At 67.8% G+C, this 27,882-nt stretch overlaps 1 protein-coding gene across 1 annotated transcript; it reads right to left on the reverse strand.

Annotated features, from left to right (window-relative positions):
* Positions 1–60: 60 nt before the first annotated feature.
* Positions 61–27,882, reverse strand: LOC109256148 (cohesin subunit SA-2-like). Its single transcript, XM_053891955.1, has 17 exons — positions 27,770–27,882; positions 26,261–26,340; positions 22,650–22,757; positions 21,853–21,964; positions 21,060–21,174; positions 14,313–14,416; positions 12,511–12,603; positions 12,332–12,421; positions 9,701–9,907; positions 8,549–8,625; positions 8,054–8,141; positions 7,704–7,784; positions 6,370–6,462; positions 5,049–5,208; positions 3,868–4,016; positions 3,003–3,104; positions 61–273 (listed from the first exon to the last, which is right to left on the reverse strand). Exons 1-17 carry the CDS (start codon positions 27,851–27,853, stop codon positions 61–63), a joined length of 1,956 nt encoding a protein of 651 aa, XP_053747930.1. The 5' UTR covers positions 27,854–27,882.

The raw sequence follows: 27,882 nt of genomic DNA on the forward strand, positions 1-27,882 counted from the left end.
GGGGCGGGGTATCGGACCCTGGACCACAGCCCCAGGTGGGACCAGACCACGAGCAGGGTGTCAGGTGGGGCGGTGTAGTCGGGAAGAGGGCAGTGTGGACAGGGCAGCCCCCGGCACGGACCTCTGGATCAGGTGGGCGGCTTCCCGGGCGCGGTCAAAGCCGAGCGTGAGCGCAAAGCGGCGAGCCAGCAGCCGGATGGAGTAGAAGGGGCCGCAGATTAACTCGATGGGGTCGTAGTTAAGACCGTACGTGTCCATGTGCTTCTGAAAGAGCTGGGGGGGTTGCAGGGACCCAGTGGGGTCAGGGACGTGCTGGGCATGGGCCAGCGACCCCGGGCTCTCAGGGTCTGGGGGGCCTGTGTGCCTGAGTAGGGGGGGCGGAGAGGGGGGCACCGAGTGTCCCACGGTCTGGGAGCCCGTGTGCCTGAGTAAGGGGCAAGCACCCTGTGTCCCAGGTGTGGGGGCCCATGTGCCTGAGTAGGGGGTGGGCACCCTGTGTCCCAGGTCTTGGGGCCCCTGTGCCTGAGTAAGGGGGGTAGGGGGAGCAGCCCAGGTCTAGGGGCCCGTGTGCCTGAGTAGGGGAGGCAGAGGGGGTCAGCCTGTGTCCCAGGGTCTGGGGGGCCTGTGTGCCTGAGTAGGGGGGCCGAGGGGGCAGGCTGTGTCTAAGATCTGGGGGCTGGTGTGCCTGAGTGGGGGGGGGCAGCCTGTATCCCAGGGTCTTGGGAGGATATGTGCCTGAGTAGGGGGGGTGGGGGGAGGCAGCCTGAATCCCAGGTCTGGGGGCCCGTGTGGCCTGAGTAGAGGGGTCGAGGGGGGCAGGCTGTGTCTGAGATCTGGGGACCAGTGTGCCTGAGTGGGGGGGGGCAGCCTGTGTCCCAGGGTCTGGGGGGGACCGTGTGCCTGAGTGGGGGGGGCAGCCTGTGTCCCAGGGTCTGGGGGGGGCCGTGTGCCTGAGTAGGGGGCAAACACTGCATCCACAGTGTTGGGGGAGCCCCGTGTCCAGAGTCTGGATCCTGTCGTCTGCGGGGTCTGAGTTTTATGAAGGTCAGGCGGCCACGCCCTTGCCAGCACCTTCCGGGTGCAGCAGGCGGCGGGCCAGGGCGGCCCGCCCTGCACAGAGCCTGTCGAGGCTGGAGAACCGAGGGGTGCAGGACAGGTCTGTGAACCAGGCATCTCTGTCGGAGGGTCAGCCCTGCCAGCAGAGGGGCCGGGACCCTTGAGACCTGACTGGGCCCTCCCCACGCCCCCCCCCCACCCTAGTGCCTCAGGGAGGCCCCCTGTCTGGCACAAGCAGCCAACACAAGACACGTGGCCAGCACCCCCGCCCCCCGGGGTCGGAGGCTCAAGAGATCCAGAGAGGCGTCTCTTGACCTGCAGCCCCCGGCCAGAGCTGAGCCAGTGCCCGTGACGACCGGGTCCCGGACGACAGTGCCGCTCGCCGATGACCTCTTCCGCAGAGGACAGGGGCGGGGGCTCCTGCGGGGAGCCACGCCGAGGCCAGGGTGCCGGGGGAGCACCCGCGACCGCCCACACGGGGATCCGGGGTTCCCCGCACCTTCCGGCGGTCACCCCAGTCCGCAACGTCACATCTGCTCAGCAGCAGCTCCCCGGGCCTGCCCGGAGGCGGACTCAACAGAAAACCAGGAGCCAGAAAGATGCTCCCAGTCCGAGAAAGCACACGCAGAGCGGGCCCTGACGTGGCGGGGACGTGCCCGCCGACGTTCCACGCGTGCCCTGGGGCATCTGTGGGTCATCCGAACAGGTCACGTGCAGACCCGCCCCACAACGGGAGGAACAAGGCCGCTGCCCGAGGAAGAACCAACGGCAGGAAAGCATCAGAGGTAAAGGGAGGCCTCGGGGCGAGCGTCCAGAAGGTGCTCGCGCTCCAGAACCCACAAACAGAGGCCACGTGCCGGAAAACCACCGCGCAGGCTGTCCGCCAGAGACCCTGCCGGCCTGTAAGTCAACACTGGCTCTGCCACACCCTCCCGTCCTTGCCCGTCGTGACACGAGAGGCAGACCCCCCCGTGTGAAAAGCAGAACAGAGCACGGAACAAGCCACGCTACACGCCACAGGTGCCACGTATGTGGGTAAGCCCACCACCACGGATGGAAGAATAGATGCGGACGCCCCTCTCACGCCGTGTCATGACAGAGGAACGCCCATCCTGAGGTTCAGTGGACCGAGCTGGGGTGACGCCCACCCGGAGGGTCAGGGACACCCCGCCCCCAGTTCACTGTGCGAGGACACACGTGGAACCCGCCGGGGACAATCCAGCCCAACACTGGGGCACGGCGGCCCCCTGACCCCCACGACGCGGGGACGCCCCTCTGTCTAGGAAGCCGTGGCACACGCGTCCACCTGCCACGTGTCCCCGCAACACCCCGTGACCGCATCCTCCTTTGTCCCCCCGTCCTTGAACAGAGAGGAACGCGACACAAAGGTCCCACGACCCTGAGGTGGGGGCCGGCCGCGGAAGCCAACTGCGGGGGACTGAATCAGTCCCCCGAATCCACGTGCGCAAGCCTGACCGCCGAGGGGGCCGTGGCAGCTGGCGGGGAGCAGATCAGGTCAGGAGGGCGGGGCCCACGCTGTGCGTTAGTGCTCGCGAAGGTGTCCCTAGAGCCTCCTGCCCTCCGCCCACAGCCACGTGGGGACACGGCAGAGGGGACCGTGTGTGGCCCTCCAGAGGCCTCCCCAGAACCTGACCCCGGCGCCCCCTCCCGCTGGCACCCTGGTCTCAGGCCGCAGCCTCCACAACCAGGAGGGAGAAGGGTCTGACGTTTTCAGCCGCCCTGTCTGTCCGTGGGGCGTGGGACGACCCAGCCGCCAGCACGTGCCGTCCCCTCCAGCAGCTGCTCACAGGCCACTGACGCGGGGGCGGGACTCCGAGGAGAGGGCAGCGGTGCCCACGGCCGGTGCGTCCCCGAGGGCGACGGTGCCTGGTGTCGTGGGGAGCAGCCACAGAGCGCCGCCCGACCTTCCGGAACAGACCGCTCACCTGCTGCAGGCACAGGAGCAGGGACAGCGCGTTGCGGAGCCTGTCGTTCTGTCTCGTCCTGGTCATGGTCTCCTTGATGATGTCACCAAAGTGATGGTAATGCTGAGAGCGAACACAGGCGTGCGTCAGCACAGGGACGCGGCAAGCACAGACGCGTTACCACACCGTGTCCCCACGTTGCGAACTCTAAGGACAGCCACGGAGCTCGAACCCCAGGACCTAGACGGACGTGGATCCCGCCGGCCACCAGGCCCCGCGTCAGGGCCAGCGGGTGGGGAGCACGTCCACAGGACCCGGGAAGCCGAGCCATCAGGCAGCAAGGTCCTGGGGCCAGCTGCACTCCCAGGACTGGCTGGGCCCCTCCCACGGGGACGCTTCCTCTGTGGGGAGGGCAGGGCCACCGGGCATGGAGGGCCGGGAGCAAGGGAGCGAGGCCTCTCAGAGCCACCGTGACGTGCCCCTGCCACGACTGCACCAGCCCGCAGACGCACGGCCCCGGGACCCTGCCGTCACAAGATCGGCCGCACGCAGTCTCGGTAGTGACGAAAGCACAAAACTGAGGGAACGGCTTTAAAAGACAGCACGTGATGTCCTGAGTGGAGAAACCCGCTAGACGCCACGTGCAGGGAGAGACGACAGTGCCACAAAAACGCACACGTGACGCTGACGGGGACGCGGTCCCCACGCGCGCTGCGCCGGGCTCGTCCGCAGGAAGTGGTGGGGGCCACGAGAACCCAGGAAGACCGGGCAGCGGCCACCCGTGCTCTCCGTCCGTCCGACTCTGTGTGTCGCGCAGGACAGCAGTGGGCGGGGCAGGGGAGCCGGGCGGGGGCTGGGGGGGGGGGCAGGAGGGCCGCGCGGGCACCTTCAGGTAGAACTGGTAGATTTCGGCGGCCGCGCTCAAATCCAGCACGTTGTAGACCACAAGCTTGCAGAACACGGCCAGCATGTTCCTCCGGTGGAACAGCTCGTGGAGCTCGTCCGCGTCGTCCTCCTTGTAAATTCTGCTGGGGCCTGGGGAGACAGCACGCGCCGGCCACGTCGTCCCGCGGCCCCTCGTGGCTCAGCCGTGGGACGGCCGCGAGGCAGGCGAGCAGGGCGCGGCCGGGCACGGCGGGAAGTCCGATCCAGAGGTGCTCGCGGTCCGGGCATCGTTCCGGGGGCCGGTCGCGGGTCAGACCCGCCACCGGACGCCGTGGCCACCAACGGCACAGAGCCCGCGAGCGCCACGGGGTGCCTGTGTCTCCCGGTCCTGACCGCCTGCTCAGCGCTCCCCCGACCCTTCCGTGACCGCGTGAGCACAGGAGACAGACACGTGCGGAGTGCAGCTCATCATCCCGGGTGCGGAGCACCCCACGGTGCCCGCTGCGCCCCACCCCCACCTACCCTTATACCCCGGGGTTACCCCCCCATCCCCCCCGACCCCCCACCTACCCTTCCGCCCCGGGGTTACACCCCCCATCCCCCCCGACCCCCCACCTACCCTTCCGCCCCAGGGTTACCCCTCCGTCTCCCCACCACAGCCCCACCTACCCTTCCGCCCCGGGGTTACCCCCCCGTCCCCCCACCGCGGCCCCCACCTACCCTTCCACCCCGGGGTTACCCCCCCACTCTGTCCCCCCACCGCGGCCCCACCTACCCTTCCTCCCCAGGGTTACCCTCCGATCCCCCCACTGCAGCCCCCACCTACCCCTCCACCCCAAGGTTACCCCCCGTCCCCCCACCGCGGCCCCCACCTACCCTCCACCCCAAAGGTTACCCCCCCCGTCCCCCCACCGCGGCCCCCACCTACCCCTCCACCCCAAGGTTACCCCCCCGTCCCCCACCGCGGCCCCCACCTACCCTTCCACCCCAAGGTTACCCCCCCGTCCCCCCACCGCGGCCCCCACCTACCCCTCCACCCCAAGGTTACTCCCCCGTCACCCCACCGCGGCCCCCACCTACCCTTCCACCCCGGGGTTACCCCCCCACTCTGTTCCCCCACCGCGGCCCCCACCTAGCCTTCTTCCCTGGGGTTACCCCCCACGGCCCCTGGGGGGGGCATACCTTCAGCCCCCGACTCCTCCAGAAACACGTGCTCCCTGACGAAGCTCAGCAGTCTGCCCTGCAGGATGTGGTCGGGCACAAAGAAGAGCAGCCCCAGGCCGGTGTCCTCGGGCCCCTGGTGGCTCAGGATGAGCAGCAGGTCGCACAGCAGGATGAAGGCCTGAGGGGGTGAGGGGGGACGGAGCAGCCACAGGGACGTCATGCCCTGCCTGCCCCCGGCTGCCCCCCAACAGGCTCCCAGGGGTGGGCGACCCAGGGCTGGGCGGGAGCCAGAGTGCGGGGAGGGGTACGGCGGCCGGCCCCTCGAAGACACCCCCCGCCTCGACCCCACCCTGCCCGTGACACGGGGTCCAACGAAACCAGCACACGGGACGCTTGGTGACGTCGAAAAGCTGCCGTCAGCCACCAGCGCCCAAGGCTGACAGAGTGACGCGTCACACGCAGGCGGGAAAGACAGCCTACGGGTAACAGACAGCCACAGACACCGCAGACCGGAAACGCAAATACACAACCGTGTGTGACCATCCCAGACCCGACACGCACACGAGAAAGAAACCTAGGACACCCGTGTGACAAACACAACATACGCACCGGACACGACACGCACGTGACACAATCCAAAGCACACAACACACACACGAGACACGCACCACGTGCAGGGGACAGACGCGCCCGAACGCACAACACGCAGGCAACGACTCACACGGTGAGCGGAAACGTCTGCCACATGCAGGCTCGCGACCAAAACCCGCAGTGACCAGGGGGCGCGGACGCACAGTGTGACGGGGAGGGGGTCACGAAGGACGGAATCGGAGCCCGGAAAGGACACTCGGGCCCTGCTCCTCGGCCAGCGGTCGGCCGCGACACGTGGTATCTGAGACCGCGACGGGGTCGCTCTCACATGCGCACGTTCGCACGCGCCCCAAAGGAAGCAGCAGGTCACGAGCACACACCACACGCCAAGCGCAGTGGCTTGTCCCGCGTCACGAAGCCGTCAGAACCGCCTCCCCGCAGACGTGACATCGCCCTAAAGACTCTCCGCGTAGGGAAGCTGCCGACGCTCGGCGTCCAGGGCCCCACGCCAAACGTGTGTACTGCACGTAACCGGGGGGCGCGCGCACGGGCTGATGCGAACGGGACGTTCACGCGCGTTCGTGCGCGTAAGCGGACGCGTCACCGTGCGAGACGCGCGGTACGACGTGGAAACACCGTCCCCGAAAACACGAACGGGCCCCGATCCGCACGGGCCTCTCTACCGCCCCTCCCCTTGCTCGGCCGCCCCGGGACCCCCGCCCCGTGAGCGTCCCGGGGACGCACCCACCTTCTCACTCAGCACCTTGCTCTGGTGGCTCAGGTACACGCGGCAGGCCACGCAGAACTTCATCAGCCGCCTGCGCAAGTCCAGGAGCGCGTCCTGCCAGACAGCGACAGGGCAGGGGCCGCCCGTCAGGGGAGCCGGCCCTCCAGCCACAGCCTCACGCAGACGAACTGCCATTGTCAACCCCACGTCCCCCCAGCCCCCTCCCCCGTCTTTACCCCCGTCCCCCCCCCCCAACCCTCTCCCCCTCCCCCACCTGACACAGCCAGGCACCTGCCCCGCCCACGGGAGCCGGCCCTCCAGCCACAGCCTGACGCAGACGAACTGCCTTCGTCAACCCCACGTCCCCCCAGCCCCCTCCCCCGTCTTTACCCCCGTGTCCCCCCACCCCCCCCCCCCGGCAACCTCCTCCCCCTTTCCCACTTCACACTGTCCCCTTCCTGCACTATCTCCCTCCCCCACCCCCCTTCTCGTCCCACTGTCTACCTCCGCCAGCCCCCGTGTCCCCCTCCCCTACCTCCCTCTGTCCCCCACACCCCTCCCCACCTGCCATCCTCCCACATGCTCCTCCTCCCCCCCCTCCCACCCCGTCTGTCCTTCCTCATGAGGAATTAGGGCTGAACGTTTCCAGGCAGCCATAAATACGGCCCCAAAGCACGGCTGACTTCAAGCTACCCTTGGTTTGGCCAGCAACCAAGGTCAAGGGTCCCACCCAGCAAACATGGGGCAGGTGCTCAGAGAGGATCTAAACCCAGCTCCCTGTGGCAGGCGGACAGGTTGGAGGGCCGTGTCGGCCGGGGCCCAAGGTCAGCTCTTGGCTCAGATCCCAGGAGCCCAGGCCTGACCCCAGGGTGACACACGCGAGGCAGTGGTGGGGGCGGATGCCTGTCCAAGCGGTGACCCTGTCCCCTGTCCCCAGCCTGCCGCATCCGTCACAGACAACTGGAATCCACATACTTGCACCTGCCCCCCCCCACCGCCCCTCACCTGCCCCCCCCACCGCCCTGCACCTGCCCCTCCACCACCCCTCACCTGCCTACACCTGCGCCTACTCCCCCACCGCCCCTCACCTGCCCCCCCACCGCCCTGCACCTGCCCCGCCACCACCCCTCACCTGCCTACACCTGCGCCTACTCCCCCACCGCCCCTCACCTGCCCACACCTGCACCTCTTGGCCCCTCACCCACACCCGACCCCTCCCAGCCCCTCGCCTGCCCACACCTGCCCCTCCCATCCCCTCACCTACCCGTACCTGCACCTGCTGCCCACCGCCCCTCACCTGCCCACACCTGACCCTTCCCACACCCGCACCGGACCCCTCCCAACCCCTCACCCACCTGAGGCGGCAGCCGGTCCGTGGCTGCAACAATCTGCCACAGGAGCGCATAGTAGGTGCACTGCAGTGCACAGTGGATGACCTACGGGACACAAGGCCTGTCATGGAGTTGGGGACACGGACGGGACACCCACCTGCGGATGCTCCCCTGCACAAGACCCCGAGCCCTCACCGGGACCTGCTTTCCGCCAGACGTCTCCCCCCCCCCCCACCCCAGGACCCTACCGGGACCCTCCTCCCCAGGATCCGTCCTTCTCCCCCAGGACCTCCCGCCTCCCTGCACCTCAGGACCCACTCTCGCCCCGGCACCCTCCTCCCACCGGCGCCCTCCCCTGACCCCGTGGCCCTCACCTCAGTGGGCATGCTGCCCTGGTGCCTGCGCAGGGTCAGCAGACTGTCCATCTTCTCGTACAGGTTCCAGCTGCTCAGGTCGTGCGTGCTGACCAGAAACGGGGGTCTCAGGGCCCACCTCGGCCCGGGACCCCAGCGTCCCCGAGGTGAGCCGCCCACACCCGGTCAGCAGCCCCTGGAGCCACAGGACCACCTCCCGGCAGACGGAGGGGCACCCGCCCCAGATGGCCGAGGCGGCCCCTCCGGGACACCGCGGCGCGGGCGTGGCCCAGGCGGTCCCAGCTCCTGCACACGCGGCTCAGGGCCCCAGACGGGCAGGACGGGCTCCCGGGGAACCCGCAGCCACCCGGCCCACCCCGGGGACGCCCCTCAGGCTCTGAACGCCCCTCGCCTCACCCGGGACACAAGAACACGGCTCAGAGTGAGACAGTGGGCACGTTGCTGGGGGGTCACGTGTGCCCCCGCCGAGGGAGCCGGCCGTGTCACCCCACTCACCTGTAGAAGGCCACCAGTCTCCGCAGCGTCGAGCAGATGCGACCCATCTCGTGGTGTCCCAGGAACTGGCCTTGTTTCTACACAGCAGGGAGAGGGCAAGGGGGTGGCCGCCTGACACGCGTGTCCCGGGCGGGGCTCCCGGGGCCCTGGGCCCTGGCTTCGAGCCGGCCCTCCATCCTAGGAGCCTCCTCTCTTGCTACTTCCCGGAAGGCGGCTCTTTAAACTCTCCAGTCAGGACGTGGTACCCCAGGCCACTCTGCCTCCAGCCTCGCAGAAAAGGGGGGGGAGGGTGGGACAGTCCCCAAACCCGCGTGCGCGGACGACGAGAAGAACGGAAACGACCCGAGATCCGCCGTCTCCCAGCACTTCAGGCGCGGCCCCGTGAGGAACCCGCTACAGGAACTAGATTTCCCACTTTGCAGCGGGCAGAACACACAGGGGAGCGTGTCGCAGACCCCCAGCCCCCCCCCCCCCCCCCGCCCAAATTCATGGCAGGCCCTCGGCTGGGGGCCGCAAGAGGAACCGGGAGCCCCGCCTGTGGCGACGGGTCCTCAGAAGGACAGTGCCTAAAGCGGGGCTGGACGCCTGGTCCACAGGTCACGTGGCCCTCGGCCCGTCGGTGCCAATAAAGTTTTATCGGCACACGGCCCGGTCACGTGATACGCGTGTGCTCTCGGACTACCCCGGGAACACGATGACCCCCCCAAAAGTGCTCGTGACGTGGCGCTTCACAGAAACCCTCTGCCCGAGCGTACGCGAGCCACGGCCTCGGTCAGACTGGGTCCTCTGTGGGCTCACGGGGCTCCCCTGGGGGAAAGTGAGGCCCATGTGTGGACCCCCCCCCCACCTCCCCACTCCCAGGGGACAGAAGCCCCCACCGGAGGTGCGGGGTGAACGGCAGGGGCGCAGAGAACCCACCCTGCGTCCCCAGAGACCAAGAGCCGGTCCCCGGGTTCGCTGAGCCGACCCCCAGCAGGCGCCCGACGACGAAACGCCGAGGGCTGCGGCCGAGCGTCCTCGGCCGGCGCGGGGCCCGCCTCGGTGGAGGTCTCCCCACCCCGCACGACACGCCGCACACCCACGCCCGCCCGCGACACCTCCGCGTCTCCACCCCCGCCCCCGCGTCCCACGCCCCGCCCCCACGGCCGGCACCTCGTGCTGCAGGAACACGTCGAGCAGCGGCGTCAGCGCGTCCACCAGCATGTCCACCAGCCGGCTGCAGGCGGGGGCTGCCTGGCAGTGGGCGGTGCCCCCCTCGCAGCAGTAGGCGCCGTAGGCGCGGGCACAGGCCTCCAGCACCGCCACGTCCGAGTGCCGCTGCACGAGGCAGTCCAGCTCCAGCAGGGCCGAGTCCAGGTACTGCGGGAGGCGGGGTGGGGGGCAGACGACCGCTCAGGGACCGTGGCACGGGGCCGACGGGAGAGGTGGGGGGGGGGGCGTTGGGGGTCGTGGCACCGAGGGAAGGGTCGGGAGGTCGTGGGGTCATGGCAGTGAGGGGAAAGGCCGGGGAGGTCATGGGGTTGAGGGGGGAAAGATCCGGGGTAAGGGGGTCATGGCACCGAGGGGAAGGGTCGGGAGGTCGTGGGGGCATGGCACCGAGGGGAAGGTCGGGGGTCATGGCACTGAGGGAGGGAGGTCGTGGGGTCATGGCACCGAGGGGGAGAGGTTGGGGAGGTCATGAGGTTGAGGGGGAAAGATCCGGGGTAAGGGGGTCTGGCACCGAGGGGAAGGGTCGGGAGGTCGTGGGGTCATGGCACCGAGGGGAAAGGTCGGGGAGGTCATGGGGTTGAGGGGGGAAAGATCCGGGGTAAGGGAGTCATGGCACCAAGGGTAAGGGTCGGGAGGTCGTGGGGTCATGGCAGTGAGGGGAAGGTCGGGGGTCATGGCACCGAGGGAGGGAGGTCGTGGGGTCATGGCACCGAGGGGGAGAGGTTGGGGAGGTCATGAGGTTGAGGGGGAAAGATCCGGGGTCAGGGGGTCATGGCACCGAGGGGAAGGGTCGGGAGGTCGTGGGGTCGTGGCAGTGAGGGGAAAGGTCGGGGGTCATGGCACCGAGGGAGGGAGGTCGTGGGGTCATGGCACCGAGGGGGAGAGGTTGGGGAGGTCATGAGGTTGAGGGGGAAAGATCCGGGGTCAAGGGGTCAAGGCACTGAGAGGAAAGGCCAGGGGTCAGGGGTCATGGCACTGAGGGGAAAGGTCGGGGAGGTCATGGGGCTGAAGGGGGAAAGATCCAGGGTCAGGGGGTCATGGCCCCGAGGGGAAGGGTTGGGAGGTCGTGGGGTCATGGCAGTGAGGGGAAGGTCGGGGGTCATGGCACCGAGGGAGGGAGGTCGTGGGGTCATGGCACCGAGGGGGAGAGGTTGGGGAGGTCATGAGGTTGAGGGGGAAAGATCCGGGGTAAGGGGGTCATGGCACTGACAGGAAAGGCCAGGTGTCAGGGGTTATGGCACTGAGGGGGAAAGGTCGGGGAGGTCATGGGGTTGAAGGGGGAAAGATCCGGGGTCAGGGGGTCATGGCCCCAAGGGGAAGGGTCGGGAGGTCGTGGGGTCATGGCACCGAGGGAGAGAGGTCGGGAGGTCGTGGGGTCATGGCACCAAGGGGGACAGGTCGGGGAGGTCATGAGATGGAGGGGGGAAGATCCAGGGTCATGGGGTCATGGCGTTGATGGGAAAGGTTGGGGGTCACAGGTCATGGCATTGACGGGAAAAGTCAGGGGTCAGGGGTCATGACAGAGAGGGAGGGGGAAGGTCGAGAGGTCATGGGGTTGAGGGGGAAAGGTCAAGACATCATAGGGTTGAGGGGAAAAGATCCAGGGTCAGGGGGTCATGGCACTGACCAGGAAAGGCCAGGGGTCAGGGCACTGAGGGGAAAGGTCGGGGAGATCATGGGGGTGAAGGGGGAAAGATCCGGGGTCATGGGGTCATGGCACCAAGGGGAAAGGTCGGGGAGGTCACAGAGTCAAGCAGGAAACTGCCGGGGAAAGGTCAGGCTATTGAGGGGGAAAGCCTGGGGATGCCTGGGTCAAGGGGAAAGGTCATAGTTCAGAGAGTTGAGGGATAAAGGGCCAGGGAGAAGGTCAGAGGTTAGGGGAGGAGGTCAGGAGCCAGAAGAAAGGGCCAGGTGGGGTCATGAGGGGGACATGGGGCCAAGAGGAAGAGGTCACGGGAACTGTGAGTCTGTGTGGACCCTCCCACCACTATGGGTGATGGCTGCACCTGCGGTGGGGACAGCGTGGGCAGAATGTTCCAGTAGCTGCCTGGGCCCCCAGTGTCTCCCTCAGATCCCACCTCTCCTGCCCCCCGCCCCGACCGTACCCACACGCAGGGCACAGCCCACAAGCTCCCGGGGCTTTACCAGTTTCTGTGCCCACGGGCACCCTGAGGACGAGACCCCAGGGCGCCACCCAGAACCAGGCATCTGACCTTCTCGCCATGAAAACTCGAGACAGCGGTCGGTGCCTCTGTCTTCACAGCCCTGCCGGTCCTGCCCTGTCATCGGGCCCCACCACCCACCTCGAGCCGCAGGGAGGCATTGACCAGGTGACCCAGACACCCCCAGACGGGGCCCGGGCCACCGCCCTGGACAGGGGGACGCTCCTTCAGCACAGACCAGCACGAAAGAGCAGCCTCGGAGGCGTGACGCCCCAGGCCTCGGGAGGGTGGCAGGACACAGGGGCAGACGATGATGTGGCGGCCGCCGTGCCCCACGCCTGCAGCCCGGGGAGGGGGACCGCGGCCCCCACGGGCAGAACGCAGGGGGGAGGGGCGGAGTCCCGCGACTCACCGAGCCCAGGCCGTCCTTGTCATACACGTCCAGGTTGCAGTACTGCGGGATCTGCAGGAGGGGCGTCACCTTCTCCTTGTCCGCGGCGAACTGCGCACAGAGCAGGCGTGAACGGGCCTGCCCGGCCCGCCCCTGCGCCCCCGCCGCCTCCCCGCCCCCTGACCTTCCCCGCCCCGCACCTTGGACAGCAGCTGGGGCAGCACCTTCACAAAGTGTCGGCTCATGCTGGCACGCTCACGCCAGCGGCGGGTCCCGTCCACCTCCCTGGCGGCCTGTGGGCAGAGCGAGCGTGGCCTGAGCCCACGGCCGACCCGTGTGAGTCTCGCGGTGGCCCTGGGACCGGCCGACACGGGCCCAGATCACACCCAGGCAGCGCTGCCCCCACATCACAGGTGTAGCTCCAGAGTGCTACTCCGGGGGTTTGTTCCAGAAACGCTAGTTCACGTGCGTGGAAACCGTCAAGAAACACTGAGTCGTCTCCCCCAAGTTCATGCCTTACGGCTCACCCTCGTCCGGTAGGACTGGGGTGTCGTTAAAAAGAGACATCAGAGGACAGAGCCAGACACGTGCACAGGGGAGGACGTGACAGCCACATGAAAATAGAAGCAAGGACAGCAGGGACGTGGCCAAAAGCCCAGGGATGCCTGCAGCCGCACAAGCTGGAAGAGGCAGGAAGGACCCTCCCCTGGAGCCTCTGGAGGGAGCACAGCCCTGCCTGGATCTCCGTGGCCCTTCCCTGGCTGGGTGTCAGGGGTCCTGTCCTACCTGGAACTCAGTGGCCCTGCCCCTCCTGGATCTCAGGGGTCCTGCCCCTCCTGGTTCTCAGCGGCCCTTCCCTGCCTGGATCTCAGTGGTCCTGTCCTGCCTGGATCTCAGGGGTCCTGCCCTGCCTGGATCTCAGTGGCCCTGCCCTGCCTGGATCAGTGGTCCTGCCCCTCGTGGATCTCAATGATCCTGCCCCTCCTCAATCTCAGCAGCCCTGCCATGCCCGGATCTCAGCGGTCGTGTCCTCGTGGATCCCAGTGGCCCTGCCCTGCCTGGATCTCAGCGGCCCTGCCCCCCCTGGATCTCAGTGGCCCTTCCCTGCCTGGATCTCAGTGGTCCTGCCCCTCGTGGATCCCAGTGGCCCTGCCCTGCCTGGATCTCAGCAGCCCTGCCCCTCCTGGATCTCAGTGGTCCTGCCTCTCCTGCATCTCAGGGATCCTGCCCCGCTTGGATCTCAGTAGTCCCGCCCCTCATGGATGTCAATGGCCCTGCCCCACCTGGATCTCAGCAGCCCTGCCCACCCTGGATCTCAGTGGTCCTGCCCTTCCTCAATCTCAGCGGCCCTGTCCTCATGGATCCCAGTGGCCCTGCCCTGCCTGAATCTCAGTGGCCCTGCCCTGCCTGGATCTCAGTGGCCCTGCCCTGCCTGGATCTGGCCAGCCCTGCCCTGCCTGGATCTGGGCAGCACTGCCCTGCCTGGATGTCAGACTCCTCTTCTCCAGAGCTGGGGCAGGACGCCCAACCCCCGTGGTCCTAGGTCCACTCGGGTGTGATCTTCTGTCCCAGCAGCACCAGAGACCCACACAGAGACGATTCGGGGGCTGGCTGACACACTGCCGTGTCCGGTGTGAACCAGGCGGGGGGACTGTGGGGTGCCCCCCCGGGGAGGCGGACAGCTCACACGGGAACAGCTGGCAGAGGGCTGGTAGCGGCAGGAGGGGCGGGCAGGAGCTGGGAGGCACAGTCAGCGAGACCTACCTGGGTGGCCGGGAGCCCCGCCCGCAGAGCCAGCGGCCCAGTGAGCAGCTAGCGCGCCAAGCACAAGGCAGCAAGCGATCGCGCGGCCGCGCGGGTGGGGGTGGGGGAGCCCCGCGAGCCCGAGGCCGCAGCGGGCACCCCCAGAGCCCCGGCACTGACAGCAAGGGCGCAGCAGCCACAGCCAGCGGTCAGCACAGGGGACGAAGCGCATCCGGGCGGGGGCGGGGGTGGCACTGACTCTCTTGCCCAGTTCGCGGCCAGCAGGGGGGTGGCCCTCTGCGGCCTGTCGCACGGCGGCCACGAGGATCTCGATGAGGACTCTCTCCTGCTGGCTCGTCAGCGCTGCAAGGAGACGGGGTCCGGTCAGCGCCCTCCGAGCCTCACGGGGACACACGGCGCTCTGGCCGCCGCAGGGCTCTGAGGGGCCTCGGGGAGCCGGGCGCGGGGCGAGCGTGGTGGGGCCCCCGGGCACGGCCACAGGCCGACGGCTCGTGGGCTCAGTGACACACAGACCAGAGCCCCCGGGGCCAGCCCTCCGCTCAAACCGCACGCAAAGGGACCCCCTGTCACCCGTTCAGGTCAACGTGGGACCTGGCGCTGGCCCGGGCTGGGACAGACGCACACGTCCTCAGGGCAGCACCCGACGGGACCGCAGACCGGGGTTCACCTGGCTTTGCCCCAAAATGCTAGGACGCGGGTCTGAAACCATCCAGCTGACCACACGTCTGCTCACGGAGCGTTCTGCACTGGCTTTCGCTCCAAAGTCACACCCATGCAGAACCTCACAAAGGGACCTTGTGGGAAAATCGAATCTTTGCACATGTGATTAAGTGAAAGACCCAAGATGAGGTCAGCCTGGATGAGGGTGGCCCTAACCCCAGGGACAAATGTCCTTATAAGAGACAGAAAATGACACAGACACAGAAGAAGCCCTGTGGAGGGGCGGGGACAGACGGGAGGGACGCAGCCATAATCCCAGGGACGCCTGAGGCCCCAGAAGCTGGAAGAGGCAGGGAGGACCCTCCCCTGGAGCCTCTGGAGGGAGCACAGCCCTGCCTGGATCTCAGTGGCCCTGCCCCTCCTGGATCTCAGTGGCCCTTCCCTGCCTGGATCTCAGGGGTCCCGCCCCTCCTGGATCTCAGCGGCCCTTCCCTGCCTGGATCTCAGTGGCCCTGCCCTGCCTGGATCTCAGTGGCCCTGCCCCTCCTGGATCTCAGCGGCCCTGCCCCTCCTGGATCTCAGGGGCCCTGCTCCTCCTGGATCTCAGTGGCCCTGCCCTACCTGGATCTCAGTGGTCCTGCCTCTCCTGGATCTCAGTGGCCCTGCCCAGCCTGGATCCCAGGGGTCCTGCCCTGCCTGGATCTCAGGGGTCCTGCCCCTCCTGGGTCTCAGTGGCCCTGCCCTGCCTGGATCTCAGTGGCCCTGCCCTTCCTGGATCTCAGTGGCCCTGCCCCGCCTGGATCTCAGTGGCCCTGCCCTGCCTGGATCTCCGTGGTCCTGCCTCGCCTGGATCTCAGTGGCCCTGCCCTGCCTGGTTCTCCGTGGTCCTGCCCTGCCTGGTCCTCCGTGGTCCTGCCCTGCCTGGATCTCCGTGGTCCTGCCCTGCCTGGATCTCCGTGGCCCTGCCCCTCCTGGATCTCCGTGGTCCTGCCCCTCCTGGATCTCCGTGGCCCTGCCCCTCCTGGATCTCCGTGGCCCTGCCCCTCCTGGATATCAGTGGCCCTCCCCTGCCTGGATCTCAGTGGCCCTCCCCTGCCTGGATCTCAGCGGCCCTGCCCCTCCTGGATCTCACTGGCCCTGCTTTCCTGGATCTCAGTGGCCCTGCCCCTCCTGGGTCTCCGTGGTCCTGCCCCTCCTGGATCTCGGTGGTCCTGCCCTGCCTGCATCTCAGGGGCCCTGTCCCGCCTGGATCTCAGGGGCCCTGTCCCGCCTGGATCTCAGTGGCCCTGCCCCTCCTGGATCTCAGTGGTCCTGCCCCTCCTGGATCTCAGTGGTCCTGCCCCTCCTGGATATCAGTGGCCCTGCCCTACCTGGATCTCAGCGGCCCTGCCCTGGCTGGATCTCAGTGGCCCTGCCCCTCCTGGGTCTCAGTGGCCCTGCCCTGCCTGGATCTCAGGGGTCCCGCCCCTCCTGGCTCTCAGCGGCCCTGCCCCTCCTGGATCTCAGCGGCCCTGCCCCTCCTGGATCTCAGTGGCCCTGCCCCTCCTGGATCTCAGTGACCCTGCCCTGCCTGGATCTCAGGGGCCCTGCCCCTCCTGGATCTCAGTGGCCCTGCCCTACCTGGATCTCAGTGGCCCTGCCCTGCCTGGATCTCAGTAGCCCTGCCCCGCCTGGATCTCAGTGGCCCTGCCCTGCCTGGATCTCCGTGGTCCTGCCTCTCCTGGATCTCAGTGGCCCTGCCCCTCCTGGATCTCAGTAGTCCTGCCCTGCCTGGATCTCCGTGGTCCTGCCCTGCCTGGATCTCAGTGGTCCTGCCTCTCCTGAATCTCAGTGGCCCTGCCCCTCCTGGATCTCAGTGGCCCTGCCCCTCCTGGGTCTCAGTGGCCCTTCCCTGCCTGGATCTGTGACCCTGCCCTGCCTGGATCTCAGGGGCCCTGCCCCTCCTGGATCTCAGTGGCCCTGCCCTACCTGGATCTCAGGGGCCCTGCCCTGCCTGGATCTCAGTAGCCCTGCCCCGCCTGGATCTCAGTGGCCCTGCCCTGCCTGGATCTCCGTGGTCCTGCCTCTCCTGGATCTCAGGGGCCCTGCCCCTCCTGGATCTCAGTGGCCCTTCCCTGCCTGGATCTCAATGGCCCTGCCCCTCCTGGATCTCAGTGGCCCTTCCCTGCCTGGATCTCAGTGGTCCTGCCCTTCCTGGATCTCAGTGGCCCTGCCCTGCCTGGATCTCCGTGGTCCTGCCTCTCCTGGATCTCAGTGGCCCTGCCCCTCCTGGATCTCAGTGGTCCTGCCCTGCCTGGATCTCCGTGGTCCTGCCCTGCCTGGATCTCAGTGGTCCTGCCTCTCCTGAATCTCAGTGGCCCTGCCCCTCCTGGATCTCAGTGGCCCTGCCCCTCCTGGGTCTCAGTGGCCCTTCCCTGCCTGGATCTGTGACCCTGCCCTGCCTGGATCTCAACAGCCCTGCCCCTCCTGGATCTCAGTGGCCCTGCCCTGCCTGGATCTCAGTGGCCCTGCCCTGCCTGGATCTCAGTAGCCCTGCCCCGCCTGGATCTCAGTGGCCCTGCCCTGCCTGGATCTCCGTGGTCCTGCCCTTCCTGGATCTCAGTGGCCCTGCCCTGCCTGGATCTCAGTGGCCCTGCCCTGCCTGGTTCTCCGTGGTCCTGCCCTGCCTGGTCCTCCGTGGTCCTGCCCTGCCTGGATCTCCGTGGTCCTGCCCTGCCTGGATCTCCGTGGCCCTGCCCCTCCTGGATCTCCGTGGTCCTGCCCCTCCTGGATCTCCGTGGCCCTGCCCCTCCTGGATCTCCGTGGCCCTGCCCCTCCTGGATATCAGTGGCCCTCCCCTGCCTGGATCTCAGTGGCCCTCCCCTGCCTGGATCTCAGCGGCCCTGCCCCTCCTGGATCTCACTGGCCCTGCTTTCCTGGATCTCAGTGGCCCTGCCCCTCCTGGGTCTCCGTGGTCCTGCCCCTCCTGGATCTCGGTGGTCCTGCCCTGCCTGCATCTCAGGGGCCCTGTCCCGCCTGGATCTCAGGGGCCCTGTCCCGCCTGGATCTCAGTGGCCCTGCCCCTCCTGGATCTCAGTGGTCCTGCCCCTCCTGGATCTCAGTGGTCCTGCCCCTCCTGGATATCAGTGGCCCTGCCCTACCTGGATCTCAGCGGCCCTGCCCTGGCTGGATCTCAGTGGCCCTGCCCCTCCTGGGTCTCAGTGGCCCTGCCCTGCCTGGATCTCAGGGGTCCCGCCCCTCCTGGCTCTCAGCGGCCCTGCCCCTCCTGGATCTCAGCGGCCCTGCCCCTCCTGGATCTCAGTGGCCCTGCCCCTCCTGGATCTCAGTGACCCTGCCCTGCCTGGATCTCAGGGGCCCTGCCCCTCCTGGATCTCAGTGGCCCTGCCCTACCTGGATCTCAGTGGCCCTGCCCTGCCTGGATCTCAGTAGCCCTGCCCCGCCTGGATCTCAGTGGCCCTGCCCTGCCTGGATCTCCGTGGTCCTGCCTCTCCTGGATCTCAGTGGCCCTGCCCCTCCTGGATCTCAGTAGTCCTGCCCTGCCTGGATCTCCGTGGTCCTGCCCTGCCTGGATCTCAGTGGTCCTGCCTCTCCTGAATCTCAGTGGCCCTGCCCCTCCTGGATCTCAGTGGCCCTGCCCCTCCTGGGTCTCAGTGGCCCTTCCCTGCCTGGATCTGTGACCCTGCCCTGCCTGGATCTCAGGGGCCCTGCCCCTCCTGGATCTCAGTGGCCCTGCCCTACCTGGATCTCAGGGGCCCTGCCCTGCCTGGATCTCAGTAGCCCTGCCCCGCCTGGATCTCAGTGGCCCTGCCCTGCCTGGATCTCCGTGGTCCTGCCTCTCCTGGATCTCAGGGGCCCTGCCCCTCCTGGATCTCAGTGGCCCTTCCCTGCCTGGATCTCAATGGCCCTGCCCCTCCTGGATCTCAGTGGCCCTTCCCTGCCTGGATCTCAGTGGTCCTGCCCTTCCTGGATCTCAGTGGCCCTGCCCTGCCTGGATCTCCGTGGTCCTGCCTCTCCTGGATCTCAGTGGCCCTGCCCCTCCTGGATCTCAGTGGTCCTGCCCTGCCTGGATCTCCGTGGTCCTGCCCTGCCTGGATCTCAGTGGTCCTGCCTCTCCTGAATCTCAGTGGCCCTGCCCCTCCTGGATCTCAGTGGCCCTGCCCCTCCTGGGTCTCAGTGGCCCTTCCCTGCCTGGATCTGTGACCCTGCCCTGCCTGGATCTCAACAGCCCTGCCCCTCCTGGATCTCAGTGGCCCTGCCCTGCCTGGATCTCAGTGGCCCTGCCCTGCCTGGATCTCAGTAGCCCTGCCCCGCCTGGATCTCAGTGGCCCTGCCCTGCCTGGATCTCCGTGGTCCTGCCCTTCCTGGATCTCAGTGGCCCTGCCCTGCCTGGATCTCCGTGGTCCTGCCTCTCCTGGATCTCAGTGGCCCTGCCCCTCCTGGATCTCAGTGGTCCTGCCCTGCCTGGATCTCCATGGTCCTGCCCTGCCTGGATCTCAGTGGTCCTGCCTCTCCTGAATCTCAGTGGCCCTGCCCCTCCTGGATCTCAGTGGCCCTGCCCCTCCTGGGTCTCAGTGGCCCTTCCCTGCCTGGATCTGTGACCCTGCCCTGCCTGGATCTCAACAGCCCTGCCCCTCCTGGATCTCAGTGGCCCTGCCCCTCCTGGATCTCAGTGGACCTGCCCTGCCTGGATCTCAGGGGTCCTGCCCTGCTTGGATCTCAGTGACCCTGCCCTGCCTGGATCTCAGGGCTCCAGCCCTGCCTGGATCTCAGTGGTCCTGCCCTGCCTGGATCTCAGGGGCCCTGCCCCTCCTGGATCTCAGCGGCCCTGCCCTGCCTGGATCTCAGCAGTCCTTTCCCTCCTGGATCTCAGCAGCCCTGCCCCTTCTGGATCTCAAGATCCTGCCTGGATCTCAGTGGTCCTGCCCTGCCTGGATCTCAGTGGCCCTGCCCCTCCTGGATCTCAGAGGTCCTGCCCCCCCTGGATCTCAGCGGTCCTGTCCTGCCTGTATCTCAGACTTCTGGTTTCCAGACCTAAGACAGGATGGATTCTCATTTAACCACTGGGTTTGAGATCATGTGTCACAGCCAGCCTGAGAATGTCACACATGGGTCTCCTGCCTAGTCTGTCATGTCCTGGAGCTAGCCCTATGAGCCCAGGCATAGCAGGGGCAGGCCCACAGTCAGAGCCAAGAAACGCAGACCACACAGCTGGGCCCCAGAGATTTCAGTCAGAGGAAAGGAGGCATCCCCATGACAAAGAAACAGGCCCCTTCAGGGACCCCAAGGAGCACGGTCAGAGCTGCGGGTCCCTCCAGGAACGTGACAGGCCTGGGCTACGTCATAAATGGCACCGGGACTCCTGGCTGTGGCCGACGACACCTGTGTCTGCCGAGGGGAGTTTGGCAGGGAGGACGGGCTGTCTCCTGGGCCTGGAGGGGCAGGCGAGGGCACCCCAGCTGCTTGGGGGCTCATCCACTGGGCACTCTGCCCACCGTGCACCCTGACTCTGGGGCCCGGTCTTTGGGCTTCAGTGGCCCCCAGGCTGATCCTCTTATGGCAAGTCAGTCTGTGGCCCTCGTCCTGTGGACCCCACACTAGAGCCCTGTGACACCCCAGCCTCGAGGCCTGAGGACCCCTCACCGCAGGAAAGCATGGGTATGCTCCCCAAGCAGCCACTCAGGGAGCGGGTGCAGCACAGGAGGCTCGACAGGGCTGTGTCACTGCCTATATGGACAGACACTTGGCAGGATGGAAGCCTGGGGGCAGTGGGACATGGGGAGGAGGGAACAGTGAGACACCAGGAGGGGACAGCAGGACACGGGGGGGGACAGCAGGACACGGGGCAGCACAGCAAGTCACAGAGGAATAGGGATGTCAGGACACGGGACAGCAGGACACGGGGGACAGCGGGACACGGGCAGCAGGATACGGGGGACAGCGGGACACGGGGGACAGCGGGACACGGGGGACAGCAGGACACAGCAGTTGGTGGGTCACAAAGGAACAGGGACGGCAGGACACGGGGACAGCGGGGGACAGCAGGACACAGGGATGGAAGGACACAGGGGACAGCGGGACACAGGACAGCAGGACACAGGGACGGAAGGACACGGGGAGACAGCAGGACACGGGGGACAGCGGGACACAGGGACAGAAGGACACGGGACAGCGGGACACGGGGGGCAGCGGGACACAGCGGCCGGTGGGTCACAGAGGAACAGGGACGGCAGGACGGGGGATGGTGTGCCTGGCAGGGACGGCCGGGAGGCCAGCGGGATCGCTGGCCCCCATCCACGACTCGGAGCCGGCCTCTGGCCACGCTCACCTTGGCGCCCGCCACGTGGCTCCAGCAGCAGGGCCGTCATGCACTCCCAGTTCCGGACCAGGGCGGGCGCCGCGTCCCACAGGCCGTCCACCAGGTATGGGACGTGTCTGTGGAACTGACAGGGACGGGCCACACGTGTAAAGTCGTGACGACGCGGAAGGAAAGACACGATGATGTTACAGGAGCACGCGATACGTGGGACGGGGGACACTGAGGACACAGGGCACGTGTGATGACACAGGCAGGGGGACGTGTGAGGATGCAGGGGGACACATGACAACACGACGTAGAAGGAATGCGTGACAAGGGCGAGAAGGATACGTGACAACACGGGGGGACACGTGACAACGGGGGACGTGTGATGACACAGAAAGGACACGCGACGTGAGGGGCGTGTGATGACAGAGGAGACTCGTAATGACACAGGCAGACGCCTGATGACACAGGGGACGTGTGACAACCAGGGGTGGACACGTGGTGACACCTGGTGGAGGGGACACGTGAGGACATGGGCAGGAACGGCCCCCTCCCCGACCCACCCGTGTGGTGGACACGTGAGGACAAACGGGGACACCCACCCAGAGCCCTGACGCCCGTGTGCCCGCGGCAGGCGTTCACACAGGAAGCAAGCCCCGCGTCAGCCGGACGCAGGACGCGGCACGGGACACGGGACACAGGACACGGGGCGTGGGACACAGGACGTGGCATGCAACGTGGGCTGCAGGACACGGGTCCAGGTCCCTCCCGCGACTCGGACAACCCGGCCCCGGGCCCTGTGCTGCCACACCCTCACCTCGCCCTGCAAGTAAAAGTCGATGAGCGTCTTCATGTTCTGGATGTTTCTGTCAAACTCGTCGGGAGGGTTTTGACCAAAGAAACCTTCTTGGGGCGGGGGGGCCAGGAGCCTAGTGGGATCAGAAAGAGCGACCCCAGCATCAGCCTGGACGGGGGGGGGGGCTCCCCGCACCTGCTGGTGCCCGAGGTCCTGTGGCTCCCTGCACGCACACGTGCAACGCAGTGAGCTGGGGAGCAGGCACGCCGGGAGGCCGTGGGCGCAGGACACGGCCCAGGGAGGAAAGCTCTAGAATGACTTCTGTCTGTCCGACCCCACTGCCAGCTCAGGCCAGCACTGCAGTGGGAACAGACGACAGGACTGCCCCCCGTTGCCGCACGTCAGACCCCCAAAGGACGCGGACCCCCGCCTGAACGCAGACCCATTAGGGAGGGCGAGACAGCCAGGTGGCCAGGACAGGACCTCAGGCCGGTGGGGGCCCCCGAGGGGGCCTCTACCACCTGGTCAGACCAATGCGGGAAGGGGCGCGCCTGTAACGCGGATCAAGTCCCCCAGCCACGCGCGTCCTTTGCGCTGCCGTTCCCATCCATCCTGTCCTGTGCCTCGGGGCCCACACCTGCTGTCCTGTGCAAGCCCTGCTCGGGGGCCCTGCTGTTCCCCTGGCCCCTGGGGCCTCCCGCTGCCCCCACCCTCCTCCATCTGCGAGTCCACCTGGCAGGACGCGGGAGCCCCCCCCCCCCCCAAACATCACGGTGCCATCACAGCCCTGGAGACACCGTCACGTGTTCCGGCCTTACCTCTTACAGATGAGCTCGCCCGCGGCGGTCGCCATGGGCCTGTAGGCCGCGTACACGAACTGGAACAAGAAGACGTACTCCATGGATGAGAACACGCCCACGTAGTGCCTGAGGGGAGGCGCGCGTGAGTCCGGGGCCCGTGCACGCGGGACACGGCCACAGGCGTCTGTCCCCGCGGAGAGCGAAGGGAGGCTCTTCGCTAAATCGAGGGCCCCAACCTCGGCTTCCCCTAGACATGCCCCCTGCCCCTGCAGTTCCTGCCGGACCGAGCTCCCCTGGGGCGGCCCGCGTCCCAGGACAGGAGCTGAGGCCACGCGAGAAGGACCCACGTGAGCCAAGACGACGTGAGCAGTCTCCTGGGAAGGCCTCCTCCCCACAGGGCCTCCGTGTCTGGGTTCCTTCCCCTCCAGCCAACTGCTAGCCCCAAAGGAAGGGAAAACCACTCTGTCGTCTCCCATGTGTGCACCTGAGCCACCTGTCACCTGACCCTCTCCAGGAGAGCGCTCTTGACTCCAAGCAGGCGACCGAGAGGGGGCGCACACGCAGGGGCAGAGGGAGACCCCGTGGGGGCCCACACGCAGGGGTGCACATGGAGAGGCGGCGGACGACCCCACAGGCGTGCACACGCAGGGGCGCATACACAGGGGCAGCGGGCGACCCCGCAGGGGCGCATACGGAGAGGGGAGGCAACCTTGCGGGGCGCACACGCAGGGGCGCATACAGAGAGGCAGGAGGCGACCCCGCGGGGGCGCACACGGAGAGGCAGGAGGCGACCCCGTGGGGGCGCACACAGAGGGGCGCATACGGAGAGGCAGGAGGCGACCCCGCGGGGGCGCACACGGAGAGGCAGGAGACGACCCCGCGGGGGCGCACACAGAGGGGCGCATACGGAGAGGCAGGAGGCGACCCCGCGGGGCGCACACGGAGAGGCAGGAGGCGACCCCGCAGGGGCGCACACGGAGAGGCAGGAGGTGACCCCGTGGGGGCGCACACACAGGGGCGCATACAGAGGCAACAGGCGACCCCGCGGGGGCGCGCTTGGAGGGGCAGCAGACGACCCCACGGGCGTGCACACGCAGGGGCGCATACACAGGGGCAGCGGGCGACCCCGCAGGAGCGCATACGGAGAGGCAGGAGGCGACCCCGCGGGGGCGCATACGGAGAGGGGAGGCAACCTTGCGGGGCGCACACGCAGGGGCGCATACAGAGAGGCAGGAGGCGACCCCGCGGGGGCGCACACAGAGGGGCGCATACAGAGGCAGCAGGCGACCCCGCAGGGGCGCGCTTGGAGGGGCAGCGGGCGACCCCACAGGGGTGCACATGCAGGGGCGCACACGCGGGGGCAGCGGGCGCACACACAGGGGCGCATACGTAGAGGCAGCAGGCAACCGCGTGGGACGCACACGCAGGGGCAACGATGCAGGGCCAATCACTGATGCGCAGCAGGCGGGCACACAGGGGGCGACCACGGACAGGAGGCAGATGTCCACGGGCACCCATACTGGGAGCAGTCAGGGGATGAGTGGGGGACACCCCTGACACCACCTGGGGGGACGTCACCAGTGTGACCGTTTATCCAAACGCATCCAGTGAACCCGCGTGAGCAGAGCACAGCGATGTGCAAACACAGCCGCAGGGACGTTCCCACACGGGCAGAAACACAGGCAGGTGGCCTACCCGCCTCCCGGTCTGGGCTTTGAACGGTGGTGGACGACCTCTGATGCCTGGGGGACAACCCCGGGGGACGCCTGCGTTTGTCCTCGGGGTTCTGGGCACACAAGGAGCACCCTTGGGGGGTCCGAGTCAGCCCTGAGCTTGACTTGTCCAAGTCAAACCCCAAAGCCGCCTGGTTCTGTGCAACGTGGGGCACACGGGCTCTGCCCACGACCGAGCCTAGTTAGCGGGTGCCCAACCAGGGCTCGGAACGTGGCTGCGGCCCCAGGACCTGGGAGGGGGACTGCCCAGGGTATGAAAAGATGGACGCCTCGGCTGGGAGTCAAGCCGGGCCACGTGAACTGCCTCCACGTTTTGTTACGCGGACCTTCGAGTGATTAGATGTGGCCCACCACACTGGGGAGGACAATGTGCTTTACTGATCTGGGGATTCACGTGTTAACCCATCTGGGGACCTCCTCACAGATTTTCTGGAATCACGTGGGAGCTGCCCCCTCCAACCACGTCAGCAGTCAGGCTGACAAACGGCATCACCCATCGACACTTCCTCGTGAGAGTGTGGCTTCTGACCATCGACTCATCGCAGACCGTCACTGAGTGCAGGAAGCCAGACACGTGGTACGCCACGTCAGAGCCTGTTCTGTGTGCCAGTGTCCGCTGGGGGGTGGGGGGAGGGGGCGGCTGGGGAGCAGACGGGGGAGCTCAGGTCCCCGCCCGGAGGGCTTTTGCATACACGTGTCGGAAGCCACACGGGTAAGAGCTTCTCCAAGTCAGTACCAGGGGACACGCGGCCCCACGGCCCGCCTGCACAGCACCCTGGACAGGAGTCCACGCAGACACGCTTTCGCGAACCGGGTCACTGACCCAGATCGTGGCACTTGTGTGGGCTGGCTCTGTCCAGACGGCTCCCTTGTAAAATACGCCACCTTATCACCCAGCCACTGCCCTTGGGCGGTGGCGCCGGACGGGTGCTGGGTGGTCCCGGCCACTGGCGGGACCTCCGCGCAGCACACGGTAAGTCTGGTGCTCGTCCCCGTCTCTGGCTGCGCCAGCCTCCATCTGTCTGGGCCGCGTCGGGGTGCACACCCAGGGAGGGTCGGGCGCCCATCAGGGCCCCACTCCGTCCTCCGCACAGGGCGGACGGACGGCACCACGCTGGCCTTCAGGGCACGAGACGTTCCCACGGCACCAGCCGCGGCATTTAGGCGTGGCGGCCCAGCGGGAGGTCGCGTCCCCGTGTCCGTTCCAGAGACGTCTCACATCAACGTCTGACACCTGATTCGACGAGGCGGCTGTCACCTGCAGTGTGTACCCGTGTGTATCCGGCCCAAGTGCACGCGGGGACCCGGGAGCTTCCAGAAGGTTCTGCGGACCTGGCCGGGTTGCAGCTGCCTCTTGTACACCAGCACCTTGGCCCCATCAGAGCCCCTGATGCAGGGCGGCGGCAGAAGGGACCCCACAGGGAACCCCCGAACCCCCGAACAGGAAGCCAGGTCCCGACAAGCCCTCGCATCGCATCGCATCGCATCGTACGCAAGGGCACCGGCCACAGAGGTCTCCAACTGAGCAGCGGTGCAAACACACCCAAGGATGCGAGCTGACCATCACGCGGCTACGCAGGGGGGGGGGGGTGCTGCACACCGCACACGGTCACCCCGCGGTCCGCCAGCGGCACACGCAGTCACTGCGCGCCCAGCGCACCCGGCCCGCCGCCCACGTGGCCTGGAAACGCGCTCTGGACGCAGGATTCCGCACGGACGCACGGTTCCGCACGGACGCAGGGCCACGCACGGACGCACGGTTCTGCACGGACGCAGGGCCACGCACGGACGCACGGTTCCGCACGGACGCAGGGTTCCGCGCGGACGCGGTGCTCTGCACAGATGCAGGGCCACGCACGGGCACACACGGCTCCGCACGGCCGCAGGGCTACTCACTCGGATATAAGCCGCAGGAGCTGCATGCACTCGGACGTGATCTCCGGCTGCCTGTCCTGGGTCATCGACAGGATTCGTTTCTAGGGGAAGCGAGAGAACACAACAAGCCCGCTTGGTTCCGGCACCGTGGGCGCCTCCACGTGCACAGAGGACGCGGCGGGGCGGGGCCGGGCCGTCCCCTCGGGCGGGCGTCCCGCACACCGTGAGGGTCATGGGGCCGCATCCCTGGTCCCCGCAGACGCAGGGAGCGCGCACACGGTGATGTCACACGGCGGTGACAACCACGTGTCCCCAGAGTTTGAGCGTCCCCAGGCGTCAGCCGCTGATGTGGACCCACGGGGAGACGGAATTCCTCGGCACAGAAATCGGGAGGCAGGAGCCCTGGAGCCTCGAGGCTGCGGGGAAGCGCCCCTGACCACGCCCAGTCTCCGGAAGACGCCAGCCACCTGCGCACCCAGCCCGTGGGGACATGAGCTCCGCAGGACGTGTGCGCCTCCCGCCACGAGCCTCCGCAGCCCTTCTCTCCTACGTAGGTGACTTTGCACGACCCTTGCGCTCACGAAGGGGCCGTGGCTCCCGGTCGGTGCACAGGTTGGGCACTGCGCTGTCCTCCATGGGGACTCACCACCACCTCCCGGAGGCCCTCCGTCCGTCCCCGCCCCCCCCCCCCCGTGGACACTAGAGTTCCCCCCTGCACACTTCTAACGGCCCCCTCGCGCCTCTCTACGCGTGGCCCGCCCGCGTGGGTTTCCTGCTCACGCCCAGCGGGGGACCCGGACGGGGTCAAGGAAGGCTGCTTTCTCCCCCACGCCCCCGGAGGGGGAGACAAACTGCTGGTGCCGCCCCGCCCCGCCCCGCGTCGCTGGCTGCACGTTCACTGGCACCAACGTGGCCCGACCCCTGCTCCCAACCAGCCACGGGGCCCGGTCCGAGTCCCCGATGGCCCTGCCCCGCGGTGGGGAGTCCTCGCCGAGCCCTGCTGTCCACGTCGGGCAGTGGGGCCTCACGCAGCGTCCCGCGTGGTAGTGCGGCCCCCAAATTCAGGAACAGGTTGAGTACAAGTTCACCGTGGGCTCCAGCCCGCATCGTCCCGGGCACTTGCTTCGGTCGCACCGTCCCTGAGCGGCCCTGCACGCGGGGCACGGAGCCTCGCAACCCAGCGGCAGGAGTGTGCCTGCGTCGGGAGGGCGGGCGCTGACCCTTCCCGCTCCCACACCCGAAAACTCCCGCCAGCACGCGACTGACCCACCGGGGTGTGCCCACGCTCCGCCCGTGTCACCTGGTGCGCTCTGAAGCGCGGGCGGTTCGGCCCCGACGGGCCCCGGGGGGAGGGGGGGCCTCCGGTTCGTGGTCGCAGGACGCGGCCCCAGGCAGCGGGCGGAGACGTGGCCGGCGGGTCCGAAGCCCCGCGAGCGGCGAGCGGCTGATGGCCGCGGCCCGAGGTCCGCACGTCCACGGCGACGCTTCGGGTTGGCGCCCCCGGCGGCCAAGACGCGGAATCTCACTCACCTTGAACTTGTGGAAGAAAAGGCCCAGCTTCATAGCCGACTCTCTCTTCTCGTAGAGCGCCTTCAGCGCCAGGATGCACTTCATCCGCACGCTGGCGTCCTTTAGGACAGAGA

This window comes from Panthera pardus, unplaced genomic scaffold (genome assembly GCF_024362965.1).
Source record: "Panthera pardus isolate Hobbes unplaced genomic scaffold, ASM2436296v1 HiC_scaffold_27, whole genome shotgun sequence".
Taxonomy (NCBI): domain Eukaryota; kingdom Metazoa; phylum Chordata; class Mammalia; order Carnivora; family Felidae; genus Panthera; species Panthera pardus.